The sequence below is a fragment of the Alosa sapidissima genome, chromosome 13 (genome assembly GCF_018492685.1).
Source record: "Alosa sapidissima isolate fAloSap1 chromosome 13, fAloSap1.pri, whole genome shotgun sequence".
NCBI classification, from domain to species: domain Eukaryota; kingdom Metazoa; phylum Chordata; class Actinopteri; order Clupeiformes; family Clupeidae; genus Alosa; species Alosa sapidissima.
This window is the reverse complement of record NC_055969.1, coordinates 28,873,841-28,894,653: the sequence shown is the minus strand read 5'-3', so window position 1 is coordinate 28,894,653 and position 20,813 is coordinate 28,873,841. Positions and strand designations below refer to the sequence as shown.

The following is a 20,813-nucleotide window of genomic DNA, read 5'->3' as shown; positions in this document are numbered from 1 at the left end:
CTCCAGTGGCCTTCTGCGCCAACACAACAGCCTGTCTGGGAGCTTTAAAGAGACACGTAACCTACCTTCTCTTTCAATAGCTTAGTTCAGCATTAGACTGACAATTTTCAAGTTGCCAGTCGCTCTATTTACATGTGCAGGTATTTGGACGTGGATATAGGCCTACTTTGCCAGTGCGTTTAAAAAATATCAAGGTGTCCGCGATGCTTTTTTAGATCTCTTGGTGTAAAGTCTTTAAAACTGGCCACCGTTTTTTTTTTTTTTTTTTTGCAATGGTTTTAAACATGACATGTTTGCCACTATTAAAAACATCAGCCATCAATCAAAATAAAATGTTATTTCAGAAACAGACCTAGGACACTGCTAAAACACGCGTACCAAGTCAGTTTGGATAAACGCATCTTTAAATTAAATGTTTCCCCCCTTTACATAATTTAAGTAGGCTATCCATTAATAGGTTGACCTAATTTGTATCTATTTGTAGTTTATAGCCTAGTCAGATTGCAGGGTGAGTTGGTCAACTGTAGGCCCTATCACCTGTTTGTTTCTTTTATTTATAGGCTATATAGAGAGAATGACTTGATAAAAATGGAGCAAAGGCGTAGGCTACTGCTTTCGTTTCCCAGGCCTAGGGTAACCTCAGCTTATGTTCAGCCAGATGGCGGCAGTAGTTCACCCAACGTCAGGGAAACTTGTGTGTAGAATGCCGAGGCGGTCTACACACAGTTATGGTAGGCTATTGGCCTATTTGTTTTAATAGTAATAATAATAATAATAATAATAATAATAACAATAATAAGATATATTATTAATAATAATGATAATAATGAATAATGGCAAAGATACTCCAGTCAACTGTTTTCATGGAGACAAATTATCCTTTAAAATGTAACCTAATCCTTTAGCCTATCTTCTAGACCTGTCTGCCCCAGGTAGCTTAAAATCGTATCACTGCACATTTGGACCTGAATTAAACACAGGGACATTTGATTACCTCTATAGGCTTAAGCCTATACTTTGGGTCAAAACAAACTGAAAAGTTTATGTTGACGAGACTGGAAGAAAAACTAGTAGGCTACACCGGGGGGGTTTTAATAGAGTTGATTATTGGCGTTAGAAAAATACAACTTTCTTCCCAAAGCCATTTCTCTGGTAGTAAGCTACTTGATCTCTTGTTTGCGCAACACAATCACTTTTTTTTTTAAAGCGACAGGGTGTCTAGACAACCACGTGATAGGGGAGAGAGAGCGAGCGAGAGAGAGAGGCAAGGGCACTTGGGCAGTTCGCGTCACTCTCAGACCTTGTGTGAGGATCGCATCAGCTCTTTGTAGCCGCTCCGTTTGCATGTTCCTCCGGCACGGAGAGCCGCTGTTTGAATAGAGGTTAACTGACAAAACACACGGAAAACTGCTGAAAGATAGTCTGCCTGAGAATTTAAACACGGATATTTGAAACGCAAACCACTTAAACGGACACGAGACGCTCAAGAGACAACTATTTAACTCCGGCAGATTTTTGTGGCGAGGGACCTCTTAGGGTATCAGTAAGTCCTAGATTTGCTCATACGTTTGGGGATGTAGAAGATTGCTATTTTTTTCCATCAGAACCTACTGCAAATCGACTGAATTTGGAGGACCAACGTTAATTTCGACGGATACTGTTCGGAAGACAAGGGAGACGAGACGGGCGACAGGCTTTGTTAGACCTTTAATGTTGCAATCGGATCAAGGATTGTGTGGATTATTTTGGAAGAAAAGCAGGACGAGGTTGTCCTTCATGGATGGGTTTCGGTCTGGGTTTTTTGCTTAAACTCAGCGCCCAAACACTTTCGTCGGTCTATCTTAGGTTTCCTATAATAGCCGACTACCTTAAATTTTTAGCAAACTGTTATGTTAAACTGTTGAAGAATGGTATGAATATAGTGTTAGGCGTACTTTGTATTTTCTTTTCTCACAGGTAGAATATAGCCTAACCATCCAATCATAGGAAAAGATTTTCGATGCTGCTCACCCTTTCGCGTTCATGAAAGCGGTCATTATTTCAGTAGCGAAACAGCATCGTTTAATGCGTAGGCTATACTTTCTTCTTAGTTTTTAAAATCAGTGTCATGGTGAACATCAACATAGCCTATGTGTGTAACATCTTGTACACAATTAAGCAAGAATAATATTTTATAAGTTGCGTCTAGGTTTTTCGAAGAAAAAAAGACTGGCGTATGCTACAGATTGTATTTGCTTCTCCAGTTCTCAGTTTTTTCACAATATTGTCTCAGGCTGCTTGTCACTGCCTGGATTCGGATCCCGGAATCTTCATGATTTGCGGACATCATGCTCGTTTTTTAGCCGGGAAACCCTCTTTTCGTCCCGCATGTTCAGGACCAAACGATCGGGGCTCGTCCGGCGACTCTGGAGGAGCCGCGCACCCGTCGAAGGCGACGGGGAGGCGGATAGCAGGGCGCATGGCTCCGGAGGCTGCTGCATGGGGAAATCCACTAAGGTTGCCAAATCTAACCCCGGAACAGAGGCTGAGCTGAAAGCACTGACCCATTCCATACTGAAAAAAATTAAAGAAAAACAATTGGAGGTGCTCTTGCAGGCGGTAGAGTCGAAGGGGGGTGTCAGGAGCCCCTGTCTTCTCTTACCCGGCAAAGTGGACACCAAACTGGGTCAACAGTCTTATTCCCTCCCTTTGCTGCTCTTCAAAGTGTTCAGGTGGCCGGACCTTAGGCATTCCTCGGAACTAAAGAGGCTTTCTTGCTGTGAATCCTATGGGAAAATAAACCCAGAACTCGTCTGCTGCAATCCACACCACATGAGCCGGCTTTGTGAACTTGGTAAGTTTATTCATTAATAGGATGTGTGAAATGACTTGTCATGTTTTAGCTATTGGTTGTTTAATATAGCCTTACTTACTTTTGAGATGTGCTGGAGGTTACAAATTCCAGATGAAATATGCTGTAGCCTACTAAACAATCACAGGCATAGGCCTATACTAGCATCTTATTACAATGCCCTGATGATTGTAGGCTGCAGAGCTATACGTTTCTGGGACACAACCTTTGGTGATTTTTATCTTAAAGTCCCTTCCAATTAAGTTATTAAATCTTTGGTTTAAATGTGATTAACAGATCTGAAATAGGCTGAATTGTTGTTGCTTTATAGACTAGGCCAATTTGAGTTAGTAATCAGTTAGGCCTACTGTCTTGAATCCCATTGAGTTTTTTTTCCATATTAGGCTAAAGCAAATAGACTTCTAGTCGAACACAGCATAGCCTATAGGCTATTACAGTAAACAAACGTTGATACATATATGCGGTCAATTAAACGTGTTTGTGAATTGTAGTAGCCTAAGTTTTACAATTTCAACAAAAGTTGTGGTGGGTAAATAGATTACATAGCCTAAGCGGCATAATTTACTAACCCATAGGGTAACCTTTTTTTTAATATAGGCTATATTATGTTATGGTTTTGGATCGTTTTCCAAAGAATACTTTGGACTAGCATTTTAAACTCTTTTTCGGAAGGTGTTTTCTATGCGCTTTGTCAGAATGTGAGGAAGGCTTTAGTGTTCATCACCCAGAGAGTTTCCTTAGCTCAGCCAAAAGAGACCCGTATCTCCCCCCGCCTGTACAACAGATAGGCCGGGAGCCTGGCGCCAGGCGCTCCCTTGTTTATCTCCCTGCTAAATATCAAGGCAATCGCCGCCTCTCCGCCCTGCCTCCAACCCTCGCAGCTTAGACAAACAGTGTTCCGAAAGAATGCCAACTGTTATCATAAGTCTCAATCTTCGCCCTTTTCTCATGGTCTGTCTTTTCTCTGCTGCTCTTTTTCAGAGTCTCCCCCTCCTCCCTATTCTCGATACCCAATGGACTTTCTTAAACCACCTGGTAAGTCGTTTTTTTAATGAATAGAGACATTTTAAAATACAGGTTTTATATTTCACCTCGAGTGAAGGCTATTTAATTAAGCAGTTTTGAAGTTTGAGTAAAAAAGAAAGCAAACAATCAACTCTAAAAAATTATATATATCTATAACAAATATATATACAATAAACATAATATATTTACATCAGACCTAAATGGTAATAACGACTTTCAGCTGTTTCATGGTAAGCATTGCTCATGCATTACTGGCCACCCCATGTAGTGGTGTGGAGATGATTGATGTGAGGTGCTGTAGGTATTGGGAGCAGTTTTGTGTCAGACTGAGATCCTCCTTGAGATGTTGTGATTTATGGTGGGCAGAATACTGTGTGCCCGCCAGCACTCTGTAATAGAATGGATGGCAGCCAAGGCCGAGGCCAGCTCCAGCCTGGCTCCAGCTCTGGAGTGGTTGTCTGCACAAACTTTTGGCTGGAGGGGTGACCTGGCAGAACAGATAAACAGCATTGGCACCAGGGCTCGGACTTGGGATCTGTGAGGTGGTAATTGTGGTGGTGAAGGGGAAGGGGGAGGGGGGTCAATTAGGGTGGAAGAAGGGAGGCATGCCTCTTCGGAGAAAATTGGAAATGTGAATCACACAGGGGAAAGGCAGTAAGATTTTTGGAGCCATGTTTTATCTGTGGAATCTGTAGATGTCTCTGACGTTATGGGAGTCTTCCTTCTGTCTGCTGTCTCTCCCTAGGCATGTAGGCAGGTAATTATCTCTTTTCATGCTAAATGTTTCGATGGGTATTAGTGAGCATTACAGGTTTATCCACAACTCTGAGTTGGCCTGGAATTTCTTAGGTATTCCCTGTTTCCACATGAATCCCTCATTTATTTATTTAGTGAATTTTGAAACATCCAAACTTTGCCAGCTCAGCCTTCAGCCTAAAAAAATATTTTATTACTTACTATTCATTAACCAGATTCAAAGTGAAACCTCCCCCAGAGGCTTTGTAGGCCTTTATCAGTAGTGACTTAAATGAATTTAATGTAGTATGCTTGACATTTTAAAATATACGAAGGGTTTGGTTTTATGGGAAGGATTGTGCTGTGGTTTTGTGTGGCAGACTGGCAGTACTGATGATGTTTACGTTTGTACAAAGTAATGTTCTGAGGAGAGTTGCTACTCACGTTTTCTTCAGGACTACATTAGGGCTCTTGAAATGACTCACAAAGCTTTCATGGAAGTTTTAAGTCAATACTTGGGAACTTGTACTCACCGTGACATGGCCATCAGTGCTTTGGAGGAAAACATAGTTTGGAAAGCTTTTCCCTGTGAGGATGCAAGTCCCATTAACCATTTAAAGTTCCTCCAGAGGACTTTTTAGGGAACTCCCAGTGAGGGATGGGAGGTGCCTGCCAAATTCCTCGTTGTCGTCCAGTCTTGGACTGAGGAAAAAGACAGAGGGAGAAAAAAAGAGAACAGACTGAGAGGTAGAGAGAGAGAGAGGGAGTAGAAACAATGGCAAGCCCTTGGAATATCCAACATCAGTCCCACAGAAAGAGAGAGTGGTTGCCTTTCATCAAAAGAGGGCAGGAGGAAGTCATTTGCCCCTACAGCTGTGTTTCTTCGACGACCACTGTGTGTATCATTCACCGAGAGCAAAAGAGTGAGGGGGGTGTGATGATGGAAGGAAGAGCAGATATTTTTAGAACAATGGAAGGTATCTGCGAAGGGCTAGCTTATTGGGACAAGCAAGCCACACTGCCACACTTTGGTGTGGGACTCATGATTACAGAGTTGGGAAAAGGCACCCACCCCCAGCAGCCCCACTTTGCATACTCCCTGTGTCTATTGTGTCTCTAAATGGCTAATGTTTGACATGCAAAAGCAGTTTGCTGTTCATTTGCTGATCATTTTAAACTGCTAGTCTGTCTAGTATGCTAGCTAGCTAGTATGTGCCCAGGATTACTACATTGCACAACAAACAATAATGACATAATTGCTTCATTGGAGAAAGAGTGATGGATATTTTTTCTTTAACCATCCCAACTCTCACAGACCAGGCTATTCTATTGGCGCCTCTGGGGTTTAGTGTAAATTGGTTGATTGAAAATGACGGTCATTTACAAGGCAAAGGTGATATGCCCCTGTTTAAACATGTTTTTTGTCTTTGGGAGGATCTGTTTTAGATGGCCCATTGTTGCCTTGCACACACACTGTGCCAGGTTAGGTCACACATTCATACCCACTTAAATCATGTTTAGGTTCAATTGTCTGTTAGAGGCTATCAGTGTCAGCTGTAGCTCTGAGCTAACTTCCCTTACGGGTTTGCAAGCAGTAGTGAAAATTAATGAAAAATCCTTTGTGATTGTAGTTCTATCTGAAGCTTGCTTGTGTGAGCTAAGCGTTAGCCTGATGGAGAGCAGCTTCAGCAGGAGCCAGGGGTCAGCTTGGGGTAGGAGGACAAGTATTTTTGGAGGAATCCTCATGCACCAAAGAGCAAAGCAGTCAGCTAGCTGAACTGGCTGCCACGTCAGGCAGCCCCTAAAGACGCTGGCGGCGAGAAACAGAGCAGCCTTTTACAGTGTGGCTCCAGCACCACAGAAGGCCTGTCTGCCCCTGCTCCAGCTCCAGCCAGGGAGTATGGACCCACGTCACTGCAGGCGCACAGATGGAGCGTAAAGGGATGGTCACAGTAAAGTCCATTCCGTTGGCAGTTTATAATGTAATAATTCTGGCCAAGGAAGCAAAAAAACAAATTAAAAGAACTTCAAAGAGGAGCGTATTTCTCAGCCTTGATTTTATAAATGAGAGGAGACAGGAGGGATCAGAGACGGAGCGAGTGAGAGAAGGTTTAGAGGAAAGTTAGGGGACGTGTCAGTTTGTCTCAATGTGGCAAAACACGGTCAGTATCAAAGCTTGCTGTCGTAAAATGCCCATTTGTTTTTGCTCCCTGGAAAATGAATAATGAAGTGTTTGAAGCCCAAGCCCTGTCTCTATGTTTCTTTCCTCTCACGCTTTCTCTCTCTCTCCCTCTCACTCTCCCTCCTGCTCCCTCTCTCTCTATCTCACACACACACACGCACACACACACACACACACACACACACACACACACACACACACATACCCTTTCTTTCTTTTTCTAGGCTCATTCATATCTCTCTATTTCTCTCTGCCCCTCTCTCTCTCTCTCTCTCTCTCTCTCTCTCTCTCTCCTGCTCCCTTCTTCTTTTCTCTCTTTCTCTCTATCCTTCCCTCGCTCCGCTCTCTGGTCCAAGTTGTCCTCGCCGGGCTTCCTGGCTGGGAGAGTGCACCTCGAGCCTGTGGTTTGTGAACCATGCCCAGGAAACCAGCTCTGTACTGGCAGCCCCTGAAAGAGGTTCGCACTTGACCATGCATCTCGTTAGTCCAACCACAGCACAGGGATCGCTCAGAGCACAGAACCCTTTCAGCTGCTGTCCATTTCTTTCTTTCTTTCTCTCTCTCTCTCTCTCTCTCTCTCTCTCTCTCTCTCTCTCTCTCTCTCTCTCTCTCTCTCTCTCTCTCTCTCCCTCCCTCTCTCCTCCTCTCTCTATGTCTGAACCGGAACCCAGGACTCTTAAAGTACAACCCCTCAACAGCCAGAAAGCACGGCACAACCTTGTTAATTTGCACTTACTTGAGAGTGACTGCTTGTGTGAGTCAGCTGATTGGCTGACAGTGTCGGAAGGCGAAGGGCCATGTTAGTTGACACACGAATGGAATGTGTCATTATTAGAGAGGAGCAGCAGAGTATGTGCCGACATGCTTGATTTTTTGACGGAATGCTGCTCGCATCTCTTGGTCACTCTCCTCGTGTCATCACATTTGTGAGGTCCACTAAAATCATCCTGTTGGTGACAAGGGACTGTGGAAGCACAGGGTTAAACTGGACGAGAAAAAGAGAGAGAGTTTCCTCTGTCTGCTAACATGCCATTAAGAAAATTTACTGTACACAGTTTTCAAGGCTGCAGTCATTTCCTGTCTCCCTCATTGTTTTTGGTTTGATGGAGTGTATCCTGCTAAACTGTATATTCCTATTAGGGGTGACACGCAGGGATAATAAGTGTAGACCAACATGTTTTCCACAAACCCTCTTTTCCTCAAAACCACTTGTTTATTCTGGGCTGTATTTTGTCAGCGAAAGGGGGAAAAGGGAAAATATGATTGCCTTCATTTATTGAAAAACATTGAGAATTGAGAAGTGAGAATTGAATGGCTCTTCCTGTCCTCCAGTGTTTTTTAGAACTTAAATGCCAGTCAAAACTCAATACTGTGTAATTTTTTTTTTTATGTTCTGTTTTTATTTAAATAGTATGTGTGTGTGTGTGTGTGTGTGTGGATGAGTTTGTGTTTATGAGTGTGTGTCTGGTTTCGCTGTGTATGTTTGGAGTTTAGAGTGGATTGACTGTCATTCCACTGTCTTCATTAGGGATTGATTTCATGTTGTGATTGACAGGCTTGCAGCTGCTCACTGCTCCTTTCCTCTTTCCCTGCAGATTCTCCAGACTCTGTGCCTGCTTCCACTGAAACTGGAGGAACTGTCTACTCTGCCCCTGTGGGGTTCTCTGGTAAGACCCTCTTTTTATCTCTTCATCTTCAACCTCTCCCCCCAGCCCCCACTCTGATGCTCAAGAGCCTTTGGAAAGGCGGCTGTCGTCCCTGTAGTATTCGAGAGAGCCATGACAGACCTCCTCACTTGTTTCGTCAGGGGCCTTGGCAAAAATTATTTTTCTTCCTCCACCTACTTTTTTTTTTCATTTTGCCACCGTGTTGGTAGGTTTGATACCATAAAGAAGAACTGCTTTATTGAACTATAAGCAGGAAGCAGAAAAATATATCATCAAGTATGAAATAAAGAAACCCATGAAGGCTTAGCAGTAGACGCTGTGGCCCATTTCAGCAGAGATATGCCAGAAGTGTTGCAAGATATCTGTCTGTGTCTGGCATGTTTGGCTGGTTTGACATTCTTCCTGAAAAGTGTTTGTTTTCATAACCTCAAATATGTGTGTGTGTGTGTGTGTGTGTGTTTGTGTGTGTGAGTGAGAGAAATGGATTGGTTGTTAGTGGTCATTTACCTATTCATGCTTTATCTGCTGTAATGGGGCTGCCGAGTAACTTCTTTGTACGTGGTTATTGTTTGTAATGGGCATTAGTCTGGCCTTCATGGTGTTTTTCTACCTCTATCAGTGAAGCTCAGCGCAGCCTCTCATCTACAGGCAAATGGATAGGATGGTGTTTATGGACATGGCTGGGTAGTAAAGGGGTTACAAGTGGGGGAAAGGAAGAGGGGGAAAAAAGGAAAGATGGAGAATTTATTTTTTCGTCCGTTCTCTCTGCTCTGCACTCCCATGCAGATGTTTCTCATTACAGAGACTTTAAAGGAGTTTTTGGGGTCCGTTGGTGTGGGTTGCCCATTTCTGTTCCTCTGTGCTAGGTTAGGGGTCGGGTAGGGGTGGGGATAAGGGTTAGAGTAGACCAGGGGTCTGTATACGACCTCCGTGCTCATGGACGCATTGTTCAAGCAGCATTGATGCATTAACACCATTCATCCACGGCATTGAAATAACTTCAAAGTCCACAAGTCAGGTCTTTCACACACACACACTCACACACACACACACACACACACACACGCAGAGAGACACACACACACACACACACACACACACCACGCACACACACGCCCACATGCACACAGAGAGACACACACACTCACGCAAGGCTTTATATCCAGCAGGATTTCGGGGTTAGATGTTCTCTCTAGGTATTATTCTCCTCTGGACCCTCTGGATTATAATGTGTTTGTGAAGGTGCCTAGCGTTTGTCTCAGGGCTCTTTTGTGTGGGCTGGAAGCGCTGGCTGCTCTGGAGCTCGCTGTGCGCCACATAAATAAAGTCTGCAGGCATTAACCCAGAGCTGGCCCACCCCACCCCACCCCGCCCTGCCCCAGGCCCAGCCAGCCTCTGAAGTCTGCAGCATTAACCAAACACACATTTTAGACCCCGCACAAACTGTGAAATTGTAGACTGGAGTCAACCCCCCCCCCTTCCTCCTCCTCTCCTTTCCTTATTGCTTGCTCTCTCTCTCTCTCTCTCTCCCTCCTCCTCTGTTCCCCCTCCCTCCTTCCCCCGAGGCATGCATACTCCCCCTCCCCTGTTTTCCTTCCTGGCGGGTTCTGTGTGGTGCTGAGCCCCAGTGAATGGGACGCAGTGAGTGGAAGGGAGAGAGGCCCCGTGTGCCTGGAGCCAAGGACTTGATTTCTCTGGCAAGGGAAGAAAACTTCAATCCCTCCGGGGCCCGCACAAAAGAAACATGCTCCTCCTGGAGGCACCGTGTTGACCTTTTAATTCACTCACTCTGCCCTTTTTATGTTGTGCTCCAGACATATTTACCGAGGAGGGGAGAGGGAGGGAGGGAGAGAAAGAGAAAGAAAGAAAGAAAGAAAGAGAGAGAGAGAGAGGGAGAGGGAGAAAGAGAGAAGAGTGGGTGTGTGGGGGGGGGGGGGGGGGCATTGCGTCTCAATACACATGCTGGAAATCTATTAAATACATTCTTAATGACAGACTTAACAATGTTCAAACATGCAAGGTTTTATGCCTCTGAATTGATTACATACTATTTGGCAAAACAAATATTTTTTTTCTCTACCAAACCTGGACTGCTGCTGAACAAACAAACTGTTATTACATTTTATTGGTGAAGTGTGTGTTTGTGTGTTTTCTGTGGGTGTTTGTGTAAGACGTTGTTGTTGTGTTGTCTAGTGGAAAATACCAGCTACACTAAACAAGGCTCTGATTTTCCACTGGCCACATACAGCAAATAAAAGAGCAAGGAGAATGTTTGCCCTTCTATAAAGCAAAAATAACAGATTCAGTGACTATTCATTAAATAATCAAACCGACTGTAATCATAACTCCTTAAGCACAGTTTACCTGTTAATGTTGAAAAAAAAGAAAACCTTTTGGCAGCAAAATTATAAATATTTTGGCAGGGATTCTCCATAAAGCTGGCTGACATGAGAAAGTAAACAGCCAAGGATAAAAACAAACATGCACACAATAGAGAGCTTTGGTGCACTGGGCATCTGGCCCTGGGCTGCCTCGGGGGGAATGCATAAGGGACGCCGTCCAGACAGCCAGGGATTATTTGTTGTTGGGGACGGACGTCTGTTTGTCCTGAAACGTTGGGTGTTATTAAGAGTTAACCTCGCTATGACAGCGATGAGTGGACATGCAAACTAGGCTGCCTGCCAGACTGGGAGTGTTGGAGCTCCTCTCTCTCTCTCTCTCTCTCTCTCTCTCTCTCTCTCTCTCTCTCTCTCTCTCTCTCTCTCTCTCTCTCTCTCTCTCTCTCTCGTCATCCATGTGACCGGGGCAGAACGCCGAGGCCTGGACGGGGCTCTGGGCTTGGCGGCCCTCTGTAGCTCTTGGCCCTCGTTGCCCCAGTGCAGGTCCTGTCCCATCCCATCCAAGCAGCCTTCCTGGCAGGGCCTCTCTCCTCCTCTGGCAGGGAGATGAGACTAACACTGAGGCCTAGATTAGGCCCAGAGATCTGTGCAGTTTTTACGGGTGTCGTGGGATTTGAGATGTTTGCGTACTCAGATCAGGATGTGTTTGCTTTTACATGTCAGCCATTAGTTGTGCTACTCTTGATCCATTGTGTGTGGGGAAGTACTTGTGTTTCCCTTTTCTCTTTTGCAGAAGGATGAATTGTAGGTGTGCTTAGCCTTATTATTTTTTTTTAGTTGAGAGTCTTTTCAGATTAATTTATTTAACATTTCAGATGTTGTTCACTGTTCAGATGTTGGTGGTTTAAGCTTACTTGTTAGTATTGTGTTACTGGAATTATGTTGCCTTAAACAATTAGTTGTGTCTATGGTGCCCACTGAATGCAGATGTATATATATGCCTGTCCGAGTGTGTGAGGGGCATGTATTGGATGGGCAGCTGTAGGGGCGGGCGAGCTGAAGATGGCATGCCAGCAGCCATGGAGTGCCAGCGTAAGCGGATCTGTCCAGGCTGCACGGACAGACTTGTACCCTGGCCCTCAGATGGGATCAGGTGACCCACACAGGGGCTGGCCCACAGCCCACTGTCACAGAGGCGCTTCCTCCCCCAGGGTAAATTTAGGCAGAGGTGTATTATTAAACCAGCTCGCCGCCATAGTGGGGGCAGCTAGCCGGGCTTACTATCTGTCCAGTCTCCTGGGAATGTACCAACTAGTCTGTACATGGGGCTGCTCTTTTGCATGGGTACAGATAACAAATGGCATCACTGGAGATCTGTACAGCACAAACTCTACAAGTGGACAGAGGTCCTGCCCATCAGTTCACAATGTCTCACTCAGTCTCCAAAAGCCCTCATAATGAGAGGTGAAAAACAGCAAGGCTGAATGCCACCAGCTTAGCACCTCCACTACCCCCAACCCCAGTGCATTCCTTGGTTGTTTGGGTTAGCAAAAAAGGAAAAGGCAGCACAGGAAATGACATCATGTCTTTTAGGAAAAGGCCCTGCGCAGGGAGGCAATGGAGGCCTCCTCGGAGCGGAAAGCAAACACTCGAGCGAGGCTTTACTAAAGGTTTTTCAGAGAGCTCCCGAGATTCTGCTGCAGCTTTAGAAAAGCCTGATCAATCCGGCATTCCAGCTCTGCCTCTCGGAAAACCCAAACTTCTTTTCCCTTTTTTGTTTTTCTTCCTCGGAGGGGGAAAAGGCAGGGTCAGAGGCAGTTCCCTGTAATTTCATAGCAGCCCTGTTGCTCAGTTGACTTGAGCAAGGATCTTTCATTACTCCCTACTTCCTCTCCAAAAATCTGCAGCCAAGGAGGCAGTTGGCGGGGAGTTAATTTTGGTTTTGGCCAGCCACGGCTCCCCACCCAGTGTCATTATGTTGCATGAATCTGGAAAAACAGTGCAGAGAGCAGAAGAAGGAGTGGAGGACATTTAAAAAAAAAAAAAAAGAGTCTCACTGAAAACTCCAGCACTGAGAAGCCAGGCATTTCTCAGAAGCCCGAGGCTCATTTGAGAGTGGGAGGGCGGGGGGAAAGAGATGAGATGGGCCCTCAGGAAATCAAGCAGCCAAGCTCCCTGTGAGGCCTTTTCCACAACCACAACAATATGGATAACCCTCATCACTTCCTCCCTCCAGTTCAACTGCTGCTCTTGAGGGAAGGCCAGAGCTGATGGAGCCTTTACCTATCAGGAGAGAGGAGGGTGGGCCTTCAGCTCAGTGTGTTAGTGGGAGGCCCAGAACAACATGGTCATTGTTTAGCCCTGGCCCTGTAAGGCAGCAGCTTTTCACATAAGCCATTGTATGAGGCTGATCAAAAGAGAGAGCCGGGGAGGCGAACATTCCCAGTCTGGTGTGTGTGTGTGTGTGATCTGTGTAACTTTAGCCTTTATCAAGGTGGCACTTTATCACTGTTACATCATCATCATCATTATCATCATCATTGGCATCAACATCATCATCAGCTACTGCCGTCTGTCTGGCACCAAATTTGCCATGCCGGTTAGATGATAGATTTGTGGCTGTACGGGCTAGCCAGTGATAATTCATATCAAAATAAGAGCTTAATAAGAGTCCGGCGGATAAAAAAGGCCCTCAGGCGACTTGCCTGACTTGTTGCCTGGAGTGGATCGAGCCGCACGGTTCCCACGGAGATCCCTGACATCCTGGACGAGAAACAATGCGAGCGCTTGTTCCGCTGGTGGCACGGAGCACTCTGCAGTGAGGCTCACTGGACAGGCCACCGAGAGGTCATCGAAGTTGATGACATCATCAGCCTTGGCTACCATTCGTTGGTAGTGGAGATGTCCAGTCAGTCATGGGGGGCTGAAGAAGGGCTAGGAGGAGGAGGAGGATGACTGCTACTGAAGACAACAGGACAGCCAGAGTGGGAGGGCTAGCAAACTACCCCCATGCAAAGCTAGATATTCCACCTGAATTCAAGGCTTTTACCATTATGTGTACCTTGCTTGTGATGTTGATGGTGTTTCAGATTCTTCAGCAGAGGCTGTATGACATTTCTAAGATTCTAGGCATTACATTGCCATGGTTAAGTCTTGTTGATCTGTAAATAAGGGAGGGGGGCAGTCAACTATTTCCTCCTTATGTGTGTCTTTCCTGTGATTGAAGTGTGTTTGGAGTTCCCGGCGAGGAGGGAGGTGAACAGGACATCTTTCCCTTATGTAATGCCCTTTCCCTAATTGGCAATTTCCTTTATTAACTGGCTTCCCTCAGACGGGCATCCTACGGAGACAGAGCTTGGAAAACAAAGCCACTCTGTCACTAACTCTCTCTCTCTCCAGTTCTCTCTCTCTTTCCCTCTCTCTCTCTCTCTCTCTTTCTCTCTCTCATCTCATCGAAACACACACATCTACCAACCGTGGCTGGTAGCTCTCACTAGGAGTGTGAGAATGTCTTGAGCAATAGTTGTATTAAGAAGAAGGGGGATGTGCCCTCTTGCCCTGGTATCTCAACTTAAGGTTGGAACTCTGGAATGATTGCTGTTGTTAGAAGTCATAGACTAGTGATTAAGAGTGACAGGTGTTGTGTGCCCAACCCCCATGACTTCAGCTCAGCCCTCCTATCTAATAGACTGGCCAGTTGGGAAAGAGGAAGGGTTTCATGGAATTTCTTGTAGCAAGAATTTTTTTTAAGCAACCAGCACATTGGTCTCGTGTGTGTGTGTGTGTGTGTGTGGCTTAAATGTTGATAAATAGTCTTGTTTGAGAGGGAGGCATTGTTTGAACTGTGTGGTCTGGTGAGAGTATGAGGTTGTTTGCTCCTTTGTTCAAATTGGGAAGGAGATGTGGAGGGAACAAAAGGAATCTCCGTCTGCCCTGACCCCTGACCCCTGACCCTGCCGAGCAGACGTGCCCCAGCGTGAATAGGGTGCAGGGACTGTGGAGAAAGGAGACGGAGCCTCCTCTGTGTCTGCCGGGAGACAGGGGCCATTAGGACATACTCCGCTCATCCAGGGGGAGGGGAACCTGGAGTCGCAGCAGTAAATCCACCCCCCCCCCTCCCCCACGACACCCCACCCTCAATTTGACACACTCACTGGAACACACACACAATCTCCACCGGTCAGGTCCAACCAGATCAATACTAGAAGAACTTGGATTTTTTTTTCTCCTTTTCCCTGTTTTTGCTAGTTTACATTACATGTGCTCAGAGTTAGACCAAATGGAACAGGAACAAAAATTCCTTTGTATGTGCATGTGTGTTTCCCCCTAGCGTGAGTGTATGTGTGTGTGTGTGTGTGCACACTTTATGCCTGTGTGTGTGTGTGTGTGTGTGTGTGTGTGTGTGTGTGTGTGTGTGTGTGTGTGTGTGACGTCCAGGAATAGTAACGATCCAGAGTATGGAGTCAGACAGAAGTAATCATTAACTTTTCCAGACTGCTTGCTGTCTCCAGTCCTGCGCCACTGAACCGACTCCTCCAACCCTCCCCCTCCCTTTCCTCTTCTCCCTCTCTCTCTCTCATTCTCTCTCCCCCTCCCTCTCTCTCCCTCTCTCTCCCTCTCTCTCTCTCCTCACCCTCCTAAACCCAATAGTCTCAGCTTGCGTGGACACAACTCAGAAAGACAGGAGCCATTACAAGGCAAGCCTCTTGGCAGGGGGGTGGAGAGGGCAGGCAGGCTTCCTGCTGGAATGGATCTAAATGCCTCAGATTGTTCAGGGGATTCGTTTGAAATCCAGACGTTCCTTTTGCTCTCTGTGTTACCTGGAGGTCGTGTGTCCTGCACTTTCTCATGAGTAGGGCTTTCAGAAATCCAGCAGCTAAAAATAAAGACTAAAATGAGACGAGCAGATCCAATTGTTTGTCTGGTTTCAGTTTTGGTTGCTCTTTTATTTAAACGACATTATGTGTAGTCTGAACTCTTCAGACTGGTAAAATAGTCAGTTTTATCAAGTTTATCAATATCAATCAATAATATTCATCAATATCAGTTTCATCAAGAGGAAGAGATCAGGGGCCAAGTAAGAAAATTTGAGAAGAGACAGCACAAATGGATCTCCATGTCCACCCATGTCCGAGCAACTCCATGCACAAACACACCATGTTTGTTCCACTAAGTTTATTTCAGTCTCTTGGTGGCCTACGGACAATATGAGCAGCACACACAGAAGGAATGGAAAGAGAGCCCAGCCGGTAGCCAAGGGGATAAATAATCTTTTGGAGACGTGGAAAGCAAAGGATTAAAAGTAGCAGTGTGGAAGTGAGCGAAGTGGAACCAAGTTTAGAGTGAGGAGTGGTAAATGGACAGCACTGTGGCACTGCACTGATGTCCCCTCCTCAGTCTTAGTGGCTACCTGAGAACAGTGGCCAGCCGGGGGAAACGGGCAGTAATTCATCGGGGCCAGTCACAGTGGGGCCTGTCTGTGTGTGTGCATGCGTGTGTGGCGACACTGGGGCGGACGCACGCTTGGCCGCTGTGTCACCCCGTCTGACACGGTGACAGCCAGGCGGTGCAGCTGAACCGAAATAGCGTCTGCAACACGAGGACACTGGTCGCCCTCCAATGTCGCTGCGTGCGTGCACACACACACACACACACACACACACACACACAAAGACAGAATCATTTACAACCTCATACAAACATGTGCGCCACATGACTGTAAAATTACTGATGACCTATTTTCTACATAAACCCATGTATTTAATAGATGCAGGACACTAGTGCATGCATGATTAGGTTCTGTTTGCTTTGAAAGTGCTTTGCAAAAAGGTAAAATATCCACAAACTTGCTTCACCCAGATGTGCCTTTGCGCCTATCCAAGAACCTTTCTGACACTGTGCGTGCTCGGGTCCAGACAGCTGTTAGTCTCTGTTTGCTGTGGGCTCACTGGTTGTCAGAACAAGCTGTGAACGCATGCCTCTCTGGGCAGCCTTCTGGTGATGGAGCTGGCACTGTAATGTGCCCAGGAAGATGGAGGTCATCCCACCACTGTGTGAACTTGTAAGGTGTACTGTACCACACAGGGGCACACAAACAGTCGCAGCCTCCTCCTGTCTTTCTTTAACCATGTTTGTAATGCCTCAGGTTTTCAAAGGACATGGAATGCATCTCTACGTCAGCTTAGCACTAGCGAGAGTTGCCAAAGCTATGGTATGGTGCAGAGTTAGCATGCGCTAAGGTTTAGCTCTTCAATAATGCTAGCTGTTGTCCTGGCTGGCAGTAATGATCTTATCTAACGCTGTTACTCTGGAATGCATTCCAGCCCCTGCTGTCGTCAGAGCGAGCTGGCGGCCAGTGAGGCTAAAATAGCCTTTCAGCTGTGCCGTCACGGCAACGGAAGAGCAAGAGACAGGACAGTGACCCGGCGATGCTCACAGCCAGAGCTGATCAGTCTGGTCAGCATGCCACTGAGCCAATCAAAAGCCTCGTGAGATGTTTACAAGCTTTTCTAGGTTAGTCTCTGTCCTCACAAACTGACCCAGGACCAGCTATAATTATTACGTGTCAGAAATCCACAAAGAGAGAGAGAGAGAGAGAGTAAAGTAGGAAGAGGGAGAGAATGCATGAGGGGAGGAAGAGGAGGGGGGGGGGGGGGGGGCAGTAGTGTTGCAGAGTGCCCAGGCCCCCTCCACTTTGAGAGGGTACTAAGCTGCCTGATGAATACCTCAGTGGTTTCAGGCTGCCATGACAGGCCCAGACAGGCAGCCGGATAATGACCCCAGACGCCAAGGCTCTGTCTCCCTCCTCCCTCCCTCCCTCCCTCCCTCACTCCCTCCTCCCTGAGCTCTATTCAGGAAGCAAAGAAGCAGGGAACAGAGCCTAGGTAAAAAAGAGAAAGAATGAGAGAGGGATAGAGGGAGAGAGAGAGAGAGAGCAATAGAGTCTTTTGTGAGCGTTTCGCTGCTGTCTTCAATCTCTTGTTTTTTTTTTTTTCTTTTTGTTGTTTTTTTCTTTCTCTGTGGTCTTCTGTTGTAAACTCAAACACATGAACAAAAACGTTGTCCTAGCAGTGCTGGTAGGAGAAGGATTTACGATAATTCCTTCAGCCCCAGATTGGCTGACTTCAAAGGGAATGAACTGCCCCTTGTTTTATAGAAAGAATTCCCCCCCTCCCATGTTGTCTAGCTTTTTTCACCTTCTAATGAAGGCTGGATCCTGAGCTAATAACAGGCCCTCGCAGTCATAAGAGACTGGCTGAGATACTGCACAATTAACATAAATGTACAGTTTCCTCTGACGAGGCCTTCCAAATTACTGGGTACACTCTCTGTCCCAAAAAGATGAAAGAGGGAGCGAGGGAGGGGGAAGGAGGGACGAAGAGAGCCCAAATGACTGAAGGGTTCTGGGATATTTTTTCCTCTCTGCTTTTCTCTGTTAACCCCATCCTAGCTGCTTCTCTCCCCTCTCTCGAGCTTCTCTATTTTCTCCTAACTTGATCCTCTCGTTTTTTTTCTAGCAGAGGATACTGCTGAGTTTAAGCACTGATCTGATCTGATTCCTTTTGCTATTGTTATTAAAGCCATGGTCGTATTAAACTCCAGAGAAGAGCTTAGCATTTGGAGGGAGGAAGTTAAGATGCAAAAGTAGAGCAGTAAAAGTGCCTTTTTCTTCTGTTTCATTCTTTCTTTTTTGTCCTCTTGGCCCGGGTTGTTCTGTTTTTCTCTCTCTCCTTCTATGTTCCTCACCCCCTCAGTCCCGCTCTGTGCCTCGTTGGCTGCCCCCCCCCCCCCCCCCCCCCCCCCGCCGCCCTTCCCGTGTAGGGAGGCTTGGAGGCAGATTTTTGTGGGATTGAGATATGGGGGGAGACAGGAGGCGCGTTCAGGGGGGAGGAAATTGGAGCCACCACTCCACTCAGGGAGACACATGAACTGAGCGCTGTGTGTACACCCACACTTGCCTCTCATCACATGTGTGAACGCCTGGAATGGACGCGCACATGTAGGGGACATGCATACGCACACCCACAAACACATAGGAACTTTACTTTGCGCTCGTGTGTTTTCGTGTTCTGGAAGCAAGTCTGTGTGAGTTGGCTTTGCGATTTAGCTTTTTGCCTGGAGAAAGAGCAGACCTTTTTTCATGATTCTGTAGAGAGCGAGTTCCGCGAGAGAGTGAGTACCCAGCATGCCTCTTACTGTCTCTTCAGCCATTCTATTATGAAGAGATGATGGCCGCTGCTCTATTCACATCTCTTGGATGCTCTCCAGACTTGAGGAAGACAATCTTTTATACCTTTAAAAATAATTTCCTTCTTCCCCTCTTTCAAACATTAAAACTGTTACTTATAATTTCCTGTAGCTGAATGAGTCGACCTGCCATAAAACAATGATTTGGACAGATTTATAGGGCTCTTGACGTCAGAACATTGTTAGACAGCCTACAACGAAAATAAAAAAGCCAGACAGAAGATAAGCATTAATGCTTATGTAAACAGTACTGCAGGGCTATTTGGCTTCTCCTGTCTTCAACTGCTTTTCTTGTGCAAATTCCAGAAATTCTTTTATACTTTCTCTTGGATAGCGAAATTAGGGATGCAGTTGGTATTTGGCGAATATGGGGGAAACATATTTCTTCATTTGCTCTGATTACTGCGTGGCTGTTTTCAGCTCGTACTGTTTGAAGGCAGATGATAGGGGGGCTCTCATTACCAAGTGGTTTCATGTGTGTGGTCTCTCATGGCTCTCTCTTAAGCACAGTACTATCAACAGCCTCATGTCAGATGTTTGTCCATCGTCTTGTTAGTCCAGCGTTCTAACCATCCTTTCTCCACCTCTGTTCCCTTCTCCCTGTAGATTCCCAAGCTCTTCAGGAGTCGGGCGAGCAAGCCCACTGGTGCGTGGTTGCGTACTGGGAGGAGAAGACTCGCGTCGGACGCCTCTACTCAGTCCAGGAGCCCTCCCTGGACATCTTCTATGACCTACCTCAGGGGAACGGCTTCTGCCTGGGCCAGCTCTGCTCCGACAACAAGAGCCAGCTGGTGCAGATGGTGCGCAGCAAGATCGGCTACGGCATCCAGCTGACGCGCGAGCAGGACGGCGTGTGGGTGTACAACCGCAGCTGCTACCCCATCTTCATCAAGTCGGCCACACTGGACAATCCTGACTCGCGGACGCTGCTGGTGCACAAGGTGTTCCCCGGCTTCTCCATCAAGGCCTTTGACTTTGAGAAGGCGTACAGCCTGCAGAGGCCCAATGACCACGAGTTCACGCAACAGCCACGCACAGGCTTCACTGTACAGATCAGCTTTGTCAAAGGCTGGGGACAATGCTACACAAGACAGTTCATCAGTAGCTGCCCCTGCTGGCTGGAAGTTATTTTCAACACCCGATAGCAGCAAGCCCCACCTCTCACTCCCCTCTCCACCCCTCTTGGCCATGGACATGGGCGAGCCCTTACCCCATTTTTCTGATCTTTATTTTAAAAGAGACATTCACGAGAAGATGTTTTAAAAACACCCCCACACCCAATAACGAGTTTAATAAATGACTAAGATTTAATTAAGTGAAATAAAGCTAAAATGTATTTTATGTTATATATAAATATATTATTACTTGTAAATATGAAGACGTTTTATATGCATCATTATTTATGTATTGTGCAATGTGTTAATGAGAAAAACAAGAGATGCACTTTGCTTTAATATAAATGGAGACAAAGAAGATGCCAAGATTAAAAAAAATACTAAATGAATTTTAGTATTCAGTGGTGTCTAGTTCTTTCTTCCTTATTACTGTATATTGTCTTTGAGCATCTTTACTCTGTGTTGTATTTATGCTTTAGCCAAAAGGTTCTCCATTGAGGTACTAAAATAATATTAATTATGATTAATAATTTCATGGCCAATATGAATAGTAGCTACTGCCACTGCAGTGCATCAGTATTATTAAACTAATGCCAAAGTTATTAAGTTCTTTTAATCACTTTTTCATAATAATCACATGTTCATAACTGA

The 20,813-nt window shown here is 45.9% G+C and overlaps 1 protein-coding gene across 1 annotated transcript; it reads left to right on the top strand.

The window, feature by feature from the left end:
* Positions 1-1,279: 1,279 nt before the first annotated feature.
* On the top strand, positions 1,280-20,551 carry smad7 (SMAD family member 7). The gene is made up of 4 exons (XM_042059496.1): positions 1,280-2,833; positions 3,833-3,886; positions 8,390-8,461; positions 19,654-20,551. The coding sequence occupies exons 1-4, from the start codon at positions 2,368-2,370 to the stop codon at positions 20,190-20,192; spliced, it is 1,131 nt and encodes a 376-aa protein (XP_041915430.1). The 5' UTR covers positions 1,280-2,367; the 3' UTR covers positions 20,193-20,551.
* Positions 20,552-20,813: the final 262 nt, after the last annotated feature.